Source organism: Rhinoderma darwinii, chromosome 9 (genome assembly GCF_050947455.1).
Source record: "Rhinoderma darwinii isolate aRhiDar2 chromosome 9, aRhiDar2.hap1, whole genome shotgun sequence".
NCBI classification, from domain to species: Eukaryota; Metazoa; Chordata; class Amphibia; order Anura; family Rhinodermatidae; genus Rhinoderma; species Rhinoderma darwinii.
In genome coordinates, this window is record NC_134695.1 from 82,081,150 (window position 1) to 82,094,221 (window position 13,072).

Below are 13,072 nucleotides of genomic sequence, written 5' to 3' on the forward strand. Positions count from 1 at the left end.
GCGCCAGTGCTGTATGTTACAGCCGACACATCACATTAACGAGCGGGATCGGGCTCGAGCGCGATCCCGCTCACTTAACCCATTAAATGCCGCCGTCAATAGCGACAGCAGCATTTAAACCATTAGAAAGAGGGGGGCAACTCCCTCTAGCAGCTCATGGTGCCCCCCGCAATGTAATCACGGGGTGGCGATGGTTGCTATGGCAGCCTGGGGGGCCTAATGAAGGCCCCCAGGTCCGCCATCTTTGTGCTCCTACTAAGCCCTGCCTTTGGCTCCCTGGCTTAATCGAAGCCTGTCAGAAAGACGATATACTGCAATACATTAGTACTGCAGTATATAGTGCGAGCGATCCTACGATTGCTGGTTGAGGTTCTCTAGGGGGACTAATAAAAAAAGAAAAAAATTTGTCAAATAAAGTTGGTTTTTTTTATGTTAAAAAAAATTAAAAGTTCAAAAATCCCCGTCGGAACTATTACATTATATCATTATTTAACCCGCACGGTGTACGCCGTAAAAAAAATAAATGTAAAGGCCAGAATCGCTATTTTTTTGGTCACCTCGTCTTCCACATTAAATGGAATAAAAAGTGATCAGAACCTTGCAACCGAATCGAAAATCGCACCACATTTGCGGTAAAAACGCATGCAGTGTTTGGATGCAGATTTGTTATGCGGTTTTATCCGCGACTCACCTGCAACGTCTGAATACCCTTGTGGCAGGTTTTGTTGCTGCAATTCTGCTTTAATAACGACAAAAAAAGAGCCACAAAAGCTGCTCATGTAAATACATCCTGAGGCCGCCCGTGCACGTAGTCGTTGTGTGTTGCGTTTCCAAGGCCCGTTCCTACAGCACATTGCCTTGGTTTTGCTGTGTTTTTTGGCCACGTGGCTTGGTACAGGTCAAGCTCATGGTTTTTATATATTTCACCTGTTGGCCAAATGTCCAAATTCTGCGTCACAAAACCAGGGCAATTTGTGGTAAAACCGTGTTAAGAGCATCGCCACCCGAGGGTATGTTTACAAGATGGATTTTTCCGTCTGAAAAAATCCATTGCGGATTTAGCTGAGAATCTGTGGCAGAAATTCAAGGGTGACCATTAAATTTCTGCCATGTCTTTGCAGTTTCATCTGCCACGGACCCGCACATGGATTTAGCCCCATTCAATGGGGTTAATCTGTGTGTGACTACCCAATGCGATTTTCGTGTCGAGAAGTGTCATGTCACTTTTTTTTCTCCCAAAATAAAGATTTACAACGGAGCAGATTCCCATTGAAAATGGGACATGAAATACAAGCGGATTTCATTAAGGTTTCAGCGTGGCATCTGAAAATTCTGCCATCTGAACAAGGCCTTACAATTGTACTAAATATCATTATATGGGCATCTAAAGCCTCAATTCCTTTCAGAGAGAAACTCCCCTTTAGGCCCCATTCACACAACCGTAGATTTCATCCGTAATTACGGACCCAGTCATTTCTATGGCGCACCTTCCCGTATATTTAAGGGAAGGTGTCCGTGCCGTAGAAAGGCTCCCCAAAAGACATGTCCTATGTTTTGCTTTTTATGGACTGTGCTCTCATACTTTATATGGGAGCACGGCCCGCAGATGCGGGTGACTGTCCGCGGCCGTCAGTGCCCGTAATCGCGGACAGTAATTATGGGCACGGTCGTGTGCAGCGGGCCTTACTCATTGACTTCTCCTCTTATATCTTAAAATGCAAGAAACCAATGTGTAATGTTTTCTATGTTATGGGAAGGGAAGCGCAGCCTCTTGGTAGATGAAGCTGAAGTCTTCCGGCTGGGACCTCTCTATTGTAGGGCACATGGCAGAGAGGATCTTTGTTACACAATTTAGGATGTGAGATCCTGAAAAGAGTGGACAGAGGAGGGCTGGCCGCCAGCTGTGAACAGAGAACGTTTATAATCGCAGCTTTCAGGGAATTGGGCTTCATCCCAATATTTGTTTATTTGTACACAGAGCTACAATAAAAGTGACACCGCATCCACGCAGCTGCCCCCCCATAGCCCAGAGAGATCAGGTGAGACTAAACAGCCGCCCATAGTCCAGAGGCACCCGCCCTCCTCACTCAGCGGCGCGGTCGCGCTCCCTGTGCCAGCGATTTCCTCACATATCAAAATTGTAAATTCAGAGCCAGTGTGTTTACATTATGGTGACTTGTAAGTGCAGAGAAATCCTCCCTCCTAGTTCTGTGTCTGTTGAGTTTTTATGGAAAAATGGATAAATCTCCAGAGAATTCCAGAGAGCGAAGTCTGCGGATGTTTCCAGGCCACACAGACAAATCTAAGAGGCGTTATCTTCCTTATCAGTTACGATTCTACTTTATAAATGTTTGGTGTTTTTTTTAAACAACAGAAATGGTCATTAGAAATATATTTGTGGCTTCTCATGAAGTACCAGACCCACCTCCTGACTGTGAGACAGCGGTCGTGAATTGTTTAGCCACGTTCCTTCGATGCTTCTTTTTTTTTAATGCGTCCTACATGCAAACATTCATAAATATGGTGCAAATGTCGCAGCCTAATAAGTAGCTGTTACTTTAAACTTCTGTCTTGTCTATTCTGCGTTACAGATGGTGTGCAAAATACAGTGTCGTCCTCCAGTGACCTGCAGCAGACTCCGCCGCAGGCGCTGCACTATGCCTTGGCTAATGCCCAGCAGGTTCAGATCCACCAGATTGGAGAGGACGGTCAGGTCCAAGTGGTAAGTTTCTGCACTCTCCTACATGGAATATTAGACAGTGTGCAGCGAGATCCCTCCTCATATGCACCGCTCTCAAGGTTTTTGTGGAGTGTCTGTTTTTTCCTACTTTTTATGTTCTGTTTTATGAAAGTAATTTATATATATATATATATGTTCAGTCCTCTATGTTGTGGGCAACAGACACCGGGTGACGATCACTATGGCCACCATTACGGGACACAATCCCCCATTCCCACAGATCCTGAATGACATAAACATTTTCATTGTTAAAGGGTTATTGCCATCTTATGATGTCATATATCTACGATATGTCATCACTTTCCGATCTATGAGACCCTCACCGATCCTGAGAATATATGGGCTGCAGCGTTGGGTCCCTTTCAAATGGTTTCCCTGCGCAGCAATGCTCCCGGCCACAAGATGTACTGGGACTGAGGGAAGGGGGGTGTCCTTTTACTTGGACCCCCACCGATCAGGGTGTGATGGCATATCTTACCTTTAAGCAGAGCTACATGCACTCCCTGCTTCATCAGCTGCTGCTCTATTTTTACTGTAGTTGTATGAGGGATATTTGACCACAGTTGTCCCAAAGGTGAAAGAAAAAACTGATATTTTGAAGATCCTGACATTAGAAATGTTGAGAACGAGGGTTCGTACCCTGAAGATTGAAAGGTTTTAAATTCAGCGAAAGATCCGCCAAATAAAGGGAAGTTTATTTCCTCTGGCGACTGATTTTTCCCAGAGAATGTAAGATTATCTTGCAGAAATACCTCCGCTAATGTCAGGCAATGAGCGATGGAGCGATGACACGTTATTTCACAGTTGATCGCTGGAGCTTGGAGCAGAGACGCATTGATTTAAGTCTTGTACGGAGATCACAAAGTCTCTTGTAGAAAAGTGAAATGAATGAACGATTATTTATGAGGTTAAAGTCTCTTCCGAGACAAACCTGGCCACTTTCATTTCCTTACACAAAGCCTCATAGACTAAAGTGCTGCTTATCAAAAACAGAGATAACTGAGGTACAACTGAGTGCTGGGAGTTTATTCTCCAGCGTCTGAATTGTAGTTTTATGGAATTGCTTAAGTGACCACCCCCCCCCCCCTTTACCCCAATATGAGTAAATAAAAGCACTAGCCTCAGGCCCCATACACACAAACTTATTTTTGCGGCCGCAATTCATTTCAATGGGTCCATGCATTGCCCGAGAGCCTGGACCGCAAAAAGATAGGACATGTCTTATTACGGCAGCCGCGGATGACGGCGGCCGTCCGAGCCACAGATCACGGCCTGTGCACACCACTACGGTCGTGTGCATGAGGCCTTAAAGAGGATACAAGACATATTAGCCACACCCAACAGGCTAATAAAATCCAGGACCCCCCCCCCCCCCCTGGCTAGTTATGCCTCGGTGAACGGTAATGCAGCGAAAATATGTAGGACCAGCAGCAGCACTATAATAAGATAGAGATAAAAGTCATATCTAGGTCTAGTCCTATTACAAGGTTTATAATATGTGGCCGCTGCTAATAACCGTGGTCTGTCATGGCAGCCTCGGAGTTAATTCCACCAAACCTTCTCCAGGCTGCAGGGAACGGAAGGCAAAAGTGTCTCTTATCAAGTCTGAATGAAGCTTGGGCTGGAAATTTTCCTTGAGGTCCCTATTGTCGGTTTGATAAGTCCCGTCTGTTTTGTTTTGCCTCTTATGAATAGGATGACTTCCTTCCAAAGGAAATGAAGCTGTTTGATATAGAGCGAGCTGTGTGTCTTTGAAATTCACAGGCAATTGTTCTTGTTTTAAAAGTAAAAAAATAAAAAAAAAATTCAAAGTCGTCCGAGGCTTTTTGACTAAATTCCATCTTGCGCATCTTAATCTCCCTTCGGTGCAGCATGTTTAATTCTTTCAAAGCAAGATCAGCGGGAAAATGAGAATTTCAGTTATTGAAGAACCAGAAGTGTCCAAAGTTTCTGCACAGTTCCCATCACAAGACCACGAATACGTCTCTACCAATCAGAGGTCATCGTGACCGGGATATGTTTGCTCTGGGTAGTGGCGTCACATAGTTTCATGTATTTCTGCTGAATAACAACTAATTTAGAGCCGTGTATTTATTCTGCCTTATACTGGTCATTTACATCACACTAAACTGGACAGTCTACTTTCTTGGAAGATTCTAGTTTAATCTTTTTATGTGCAGGTGAGAAGTTTACTGATTATCTTCAAACAGTAGTTGCACACACATGTACATAGTATTGTGTACACAGTGACTCTACCAGCAGAATAGTGAGTGCAGCTCTGGAGTATAATACCGGAAGTAACTCAGGATCAGTACAGGATAAGTAATGTAATGTATGTACACAGTGACTCCACCAGCAGAATAGTGAGTGCAGCTCTGGAGTATAATACAGGATATAACTCAGGATCAGTACAGGATAAGTAATGTAATGTATGTACACAGTGACTCCACCAGCAGAATAGCGAGTGCAGCTCTGGAGTGTAATACAGGATGTAACTCAGGATCAGTACAGGATAAGTAATGTAATGTATGTACACAGTGACTCCACCAGCAGAATAGTGAGTACAGCTCTGGAGTATAATACAGGATATAACTCAGGATCAGTACAGGATAAGTAATGTAATGTATGTACACAGTGACTCTACCAGCAGAATAGTGAGTGCAGCTCTGGAGTATAATACAGGATATAACTCAGGATCAGTACAGGATAAGTAATGTAATGTATGTACACAGTGACTCTACCAGCAGAATAGTGAGTGCAGCTCTGGAGTATAATACCGGAAGTAACTCAGGATCAGTACAGGATAAGTAATGTATGTATACAGTGACTCCACCAGCAGAATAGTGAGTGCAGCTCTGGAGTATAATACAGGATATAACTCAGGATCAGTACAGGATAAGTAATGTAATGTATGTACACAGTGACTCTACCAGCAGAATAGTGAGTGCAGCTCTGGAGTATAATACAGGATATAACTCAGGATCAGTACAGGATAAGTAATGTATGTATACAGTGACTCCACCAGCAGAATAGTGAGTGCAGCTCTGGAGTATAATACAGGATATAACTCAGGATCAGTACAGGATAAGTAATGTAATGTATGTACACAGTGACTCTACCAGCAGAATAGTGAGTGCAGCTCTGGAGTATAATACAGGATATAACTCAGGATCAGTACAGGATAAGTAATGTATGTACACAGTGACTCCACCAGCAGAATAGTGAGTGCAGCTCTGGAGTATAATACAGGATCTAACTCAGGATCAGTACAGGATAAGTAATGGAGATCAATGTTGAACATATGCTTTAAGCCCAGGTGTTGTTATAATTATATTATTCTTATAATTTGGGGAACATCTGATGCCATTAAAATTTTAAATGTGAGTTTTGGTTGGATCATGTTAGTTTCTCTTTCTGTTTTCTTTATTCTTCTTCCTCTTCCGCAAAACTGCTGTATCTTGTATGTGGCCATTGACTAAGTTTTCTTGGTTTCTCACATCATTCCTCTATGTTTTACAGGGACATCTGCACATCGCACAGGTGCCGCAGGGAGAGCAGGTTCAGATCACCCAGGACAGTGAGGTAATTTATTCCTAATCACTAAAAGACGACATTCTGGTGCCAACAAAGTATTAGCACAGACTGGAGGTTTTCACCTTTATGGGCACTTGCCAATTAGCTGAGGCAACCTGTAGCGTATCGGGTCTGCGTTGCCGTGTTAGTTGAATTACGTTTTTATGTTAAATAAAAACTGAGAGGTTACACCGACTGTACATATAGATAACACAGGATCCACCATTGACTATACAGTAGATGATGGACACAGCTCCCCTCCTCCTCCACCTCCGCACAGGTCACACTCATATAGAAGTCAATGAGTAATCTCCAAATCATTGTTTCCTATGGTCCTGTGTAAAGCAGATCTCTTAATATTTTTAACGGAGCAAAACAGCATTTCAGGCATGATGGCCGCCCCATAATCATGTGCAGAAAAATTATTTTCAAAAAATCGACAATTCGAAAAATAAACAAACAAAAACAAGACAATTGGGCTTCGTTCACATCTGCGCCGGAATGGAGCCCTGACTGACACAAACGAAAACCGTAGGTTTCAATAGGAAACCATTGATTTCAATGGTGACGGATCCGGTGCCAATGGTTTCCGTTTGTCTCCTTTGTGCAGGGGTTCCGTCGTTTTGACTAAACCATTGGCACCGGATCCGTCACCATTGAAATCAATGGTTTCCTATTGAAACCTACGGTTTTCGTTTGGGTCAGTCAGGGCTCCATTCTGACGGAAAGCTCAGACGTAACGTCAGAATTGAGCTTTGGCGCTGATGTGAACGAAGCCTTAAACAAAAATATGTTTTAGTATCTGGTTCTAATTCGTAAAACATTTAGGAGGCGCGTTCCATTTATTGGTTCGTGTTTCCACAATGTCTATTAATCCAACACTGAGAGAGTGCGGCGGTCTCTTTACTCTCCTGACTGTCAGGCGGGGTTGGCTCTGGTTTTGTATTGTGATCTCCACGACAGACCGTGAACAGCGCAGTAACCATCCAAACCTATTTGTGTTTCTGATATTGGTCAAAAACTGATGATATTCAGGAAAATCAAACATTTGAGCTCCTGTGGTTTGTAAAGACCTGTTTCATATCTCGCCGTTTGCAAGTTCTGTCAGTTATGAGTTTCCATCGAGCCGTAGACTCACGGGTGTACTTCAAGGATCAGTAGGATTTCTAAGCATAAACGTCTCAGGACAATGGAGTGGAAGGTGTTACATAGCGAGGTGGTTTTTCTATATTGCTTTGTTGGCAGCCAATGTCTAACTTACTTTACAGCTGTTTAGACTTTTGCTGCGCATTTAAAGGGGCTGTAAAGATGGCAGAAAAAAAAATTGGTCAAATTCTTTAGCGGCCCCTGTATCTTTAATGAGAATGACAGGTTGAAAGTAAGGGTGCCCGTATACATCAGACGAAAGTCCGTGGGACCGGCCGACTAGTGTGTGTGAGGGTCTCCTGACCCTCCCCTGGTGTTGGGGAAAGAAGGATTGGGCACGTTGAATTTGAACGTCTGAACGCTGTAGCGGATTTCCCATTGACTTGACTTGGAGGCGGATTCTATTCCAAATCTTGAACTTGTCAACAAATCTTGACGTGTATTTACGACTTTGTAGACAAGACTGTTCAGATCAAGTCTGAGCCTTCTGTCAGACACATACGCCGGGGTATTGCCCAATACAAACACATCTCTGATGGAAGGCTCTGATGTGCACCGCTGTATACTTCATGTATACAGTGGTGTATGTCACCCATAGGTTTTCGGATTAAATGAACGTATACCACATGGTATAATTTTTTGCAGGATGCCTTTATGTAGTAGACTTCTGAAGGCGAACACTCAAAATTCTGCCACAAAAGTGCCATCGGATACCCCCAATGTATGACAATGGGGCTAATCCGTGGCTTTTACGTATGGAATTTGCATAAATAATGAGCGTTTTTTTTTTGTATATTGCTTTTTTATTGTATCCATTTTTTTTCTCCTGCAGCGCGGCCAACGATCTGCACGTTTTTTCCTGCTGCGTGTGATTGGCGCGTAAAATACCCATTTCACTTACATTTGGCGCAGAATGTAAGCGGATCTGATGAGGATTTAGGGACGGCATCAGTGCCTAAATATTCAGCAAATACTGAAAGTGATGTATGGCTGAATTGTATGTCAAAAACGTGGTGTAAACCGAGCGCTAATGTGGCCTTAAATGAACATTTTATGTATATATGAGATGGTGCCTGTAAAGATATTCTGTTAGTTGCCGGTGACGTGCTCAGCAGATGACCCCCTGGACTTTCTGAAAACCAATAATTGACAATTAGTTATGGAGAGTTTTGCGACTTGCCGACAGGATGATGAATTTCACAGCCGCTCTTAAAAATTATTTTCGTGTTCTTTCAATAATCAACCGTCCTCCATGATAAGTTATAAAATAAAGATGGAAGATTTAGTATCTCTGCTGGTACTCGGCACCTTCTGCGGTGAAGTCCTCTACATACCGGCGAACATGAGTCTTGTATTATTACTAACAAATCAGAGTCGTGAAGAACGTTGCGGCTTATTAGGCTTCCTAAAGTAAACAGACGAGAGCTCCTCTCTGTGACTTTCGCTGATTAATTCCCCGTCTGACGTTCTTGTGTGTTTTATAGGGGAACCTGCAGATCCATCAAGTCCACGTGGGTCAGGACGGGCAGGTAAGGTCTCTGGTTCACGCCAGCGTCTCTGTTCAGCTACAAATGTTGTGTTTATTACGTCCTGACTTTTGTATAAGCGCCGACGTCATCTCAGAAAACACGCAACTACCGAACATAAATCCCATGCATGACACAAAGCTGTTTATAACGAGGACTCTTGCATATAATTTGCACATGATCTATATATAATCCCTCAGCCGTGGAATTTAAGATGACTTTTCTTTAATGTAAGTGATGCAGTGACGGGGGAGGGACAAGGCGCAGCGCCAAGTTTACATTCCTTTATATCTTCAAAGATCAAATATTTTAAGAGAAGGGATACAAATTGATTTGAGATAAGAAAAGGAAAGCTTAAATCCATTATAACATGACCGATTACTTACAGCAGCACTAAGTATTTCAGGAGAGGAGTGTGCTGATCTTGTGGGAGGTCACAGATTGAAAGTAACATAGTGGAATTATTAGTATCCCTAGCAGCACAGAGTATTTCAGGGGAGAGTGTACTGATATTGTGGGATGCAGTGACCTGTCCGTTCACCTGATGATACTATAAAGGACAGAATTGCCTGTGACGGGGGCAGCGTCATGATGTTGGGTATGGGGAAAGATGTCCTGACTTGTGACGTGACATTGTGAATCTCTATCCCAGAGGGACCAATGATTTGTAGGTAACATTGTAATCCTGGTTTGATTTACCTGCTGTACATACGTCCTTAGTGTGTATCTAACCGCTGAGACTGCACGTATCACATATATGAATGTCCGTATTGCTCTATTACTAGAACCCCAATCAGAATGTAAGTGCATGAATATATTATTACAATTGCCTATATTCAGACAGATGAGTGTCATTCGTTGTTCCTTTGTGATGTGTTGTGTGTTTACTGCTGCCCCGGATTTCTGCGAGCACTCACTTTCATGAACAGGAGAGTCTTTCATTATTAATAGCGCTAATAACACTTATATTTTGGGTATGAAGAATTTATCAAGAATATTTTTAACGTGCCTCGGGTAAAGTAGATAACAATGTCATTTCACTTTACCTCTTGAAATGCTGCACTGGTTCCTGATCTATAGACTTGGGGGTCAGGAGTTACATAAGAGTGACTTTGGTCATTATATTTTATATTCTGTTGAGCTGCCGGGGGGCTCCAGGTACAATCAGACCTTATATGTGATCTTTGCTTTGCCTGTGACTATGGTCTTCCTCGTCTACATTCTGTTTTCTTTTGGGTTTTATATATATATGGTCTCCGTAAAAGAAAACTCGTTGCTAGAAGATCGTTGCTCATGCACTTGGGTTATGCCAGATTACACTCAATGAAGCTGCAAAACTGACCACAGCTATGTAACAGTAATGTTCCTGGGGAAAGTAGATATTTATCCTTTCTTTTCCTTTAATAAACGTGACATTTTCCGGTCTGTTAGGGACCTTTTACTTTGGCTCATTTTGGCCGTAACAACGAGCGCCGGTCAACGAGACAGCTCGTTGATCGGTGCTCGTTTGCTCTTTTTACAAGAAGCTATGAATGGGGACGAGCGCTTGTTTCTCTGATCGCTGCATTTCCATCATGTCGGCCGCGTCTCCCTGATTACACGAGGAGATGCGCTGCCGACAACAATAATATTTTCTGCTGCACAAACGATACGATCAGCCGATGAACAAGCGTTTGCTCATAGATCGGCTGATCGTTGGCCTGTTTACACAGAGCAATAAACGGGAACGAGCGTCGTGCGCATGTGCCCGATAATGACCCGTGTAAAGGGGGTTTATATTGAGGGCTGGTGGACTTTTACTCTTCACTTCTAGGGACACTCGATGCAGGCGAAGACTTAATACAGTGAAACCTCTCAAAAAAGAGAGAGCCTCTATTAGAAGGCCACTTATGATCTAGACCAGGGGTCTCAAGCACGCGGGCCGCATGCGGCCCCTGGGGCTGTCATCTGCGGCCCGCGGGACACAGAGCCGCTAGTATCGGCTCTGCTCTGAGACTCTGGAATTCCCTGACATCGCTGTCCACACATGAACAAGCTATCTCTGGGGCTTCCCCAGAGCCGGAGTCCCGGGCAGAGCGCTAGTACAGGCTCTGCTTCGAGACTTTGTGGAATTCCCTGACATCGCTGCCCATATATGGACACTGTGTCAGGGTCTTGCCCAGAGCGGAGCAGAGCGCAGGTGTCGGCTCTGCTCCTGGACTCTGTGGAATTCCCTGACATCGCTGCCCACATATGAACAGCGATGTCTGGGGCTTCCCCAGAGCCGGAGTCCCGAGCAGAGTGCTGGTGTCGGCTCTGCTCCGGGACTCTGTGGAATTCCCTGACATCGCTGTCCACATATGAACAGCGATGTCTGGGGCTTCCCCAGAGCCGGAGTCCCGAGCAGAGCGCTGGTGTCGGCTCTGCTCCGGGACTCTGTGGAATTCCCTGACATCGCTGTCCACATATGAACAGCGATGTCTGGGGCTTCCCCAGAGCCGGAGTCCCGGGCAGAGCGCTAGTACAGGCTCTGCTCCGAGACTCTGTGGAATTCCCTGACATCGCTGCCCATATATGGACAGCGTGTCAGGGTCTTGCCCAGAGCGGAGCAGAGCGCAGGTGTCGGCTCTGCTCCTGGACTCTGTGGAATTCCCTGACATCGCTGTCCACATATGAACAGCGATGTCTGGGGCTTCCCCAGAGCCGGAGTCCCGAGCAGAGCGCTGGTGTCGGCTCTGCTCCGGGACTCTGTGGAATTCCCTGACATCGCTGCCCACATATGAACAGCGATGTCTGGGGCTTCCCCAGAGCCGGAGTCCCGAGCAGAGCGCTGGTGTCGGCTCTGCTCCGGGACTCTGTGGAATTCCCTGACATCGCTGTCCACATATGAACAGCGATGTCTGGGGCTTCCCCAGAGCCGGAGTGCCGAGCAGAGCGCTGGTGTCGGCTCTGCTCCGGGACTCTGTGGAATTCCCTGACATCGCTGCCCACATATGAACAGCGATGTCTGGAGCTTCCCCAGAGCCGGAGTCCCGAGCACAGCGCTGGTGTCGGCTCTGCTCCGGGACTCTGTGGAATTCCCTGACATCGCTGCCCACATATGAACAGCGATGTCTGGGGCTTCCCCAGAGCCGGAGTCCCGATCAGAGCGCTGGTGTTGGCTCTGCTCCGGGACTCTGTGGAATTCCCTGACATCGCTGTCCACATATGAACAGCAATGTCTGGGGCTTCCCCAGAGCCGGAGTCCCGAGCAGAGCGCTGGTGTCTGCTCTGCTCCGGGACTCTGTGGAATTCCCTGACATCGCTGTCCACATATGAACAGCGATGTCTGGGGCTTCCCCATAGCCGGAGTCCCGAGCAGAGCGCTGGTGTCGGCTCTGCTCCGGGACTCTGTGGAATTCCCTGACATCGCTGTCCACATATGAACAGCGATGTCTGGGGCTTCCCCAGAGCCGGAGTCCCGGGCAGAGCGCTAGTACAGGCTCTGCTCCGAGACTCTGTGGAATTCTCTGACATCGCTGCCCATATATGGACAGCGTGTCAGGGTCTTGCCCAGAGCGGAGCAGAGCGCAGGTGTCGGCTCTGCTCCTGGACTCTGTGGAATTCCCTGACATCGCTGCCCACATATGAACAGCGATGTCTGGGGCTTCCCCAGAGCCGGAGTCCCGAGCAGAGCGCTGGTGTCGGCTCTGCTCCGATACTCTGTGGAATTCCCTGACATCGCTGCCCACATATGAACAGCGATGTCTGGGGCTTCCCCAGAGCCGGAGTCCCGAGCAGAGCGCTGGTGTTGGCTCTGCTCCGGGACTCTGTGGAATTCCCTGACATCACTGTCCACATATGAACAGCAATGTCTGGGGCTTCCCCAGAGCCGGAGTCCCGAGCAGAGCGCTGGTGTCTGCTCTGCTCCGGGACTCTGTGGAATTCCCTGACATCGCTGTCCACATATGAACAGCGATGTCTGGGACTTCCCTAGAGCCGGAGTCCCGGGCAGAGCGCTAGTACAGGCTCTGCTCCGAGACTCTGTGGAATTCCCTGACATCGCTGCCCATATATGGACAGTGTGTCAGGGTCTTGCCCAGAGCGGAGCAGAGCGCAGGTGTCGGCT

General features: G+C 46.1%; 1 protein-coding gene across 3 annotated transcripts in view; it reads left to right on the plus strand.

The window, feature by feature from the left end:
- The window catches only part of BANP (BTG3 associated nuclear protein), a 343,815-nt gene that overhangs the window by 237,765 nt on the left and 92,978 nt on the right, over positions 1–13,072 (plus strand). For all 3 annotated transcript variants that reach the window (XM_075838330.1, XM_075838329.1, XM_075838331.1), the window contains 3 exons: positions 2,592–2,722; positions 6,260–6,322; positions 8,944–8,988. In XM_075838330.1, coding sequence (XP_075694445.1) covers positions 2,592–2,722; positions 6,260–6,322; positions 8,944–8,988 — 239 coding nt within the window. The remainder of the gene's footprint in view (positions 1–2,591; positions 2,723–6,259; positions 6,323–8,943; positions 8,989–13,072) is intronic.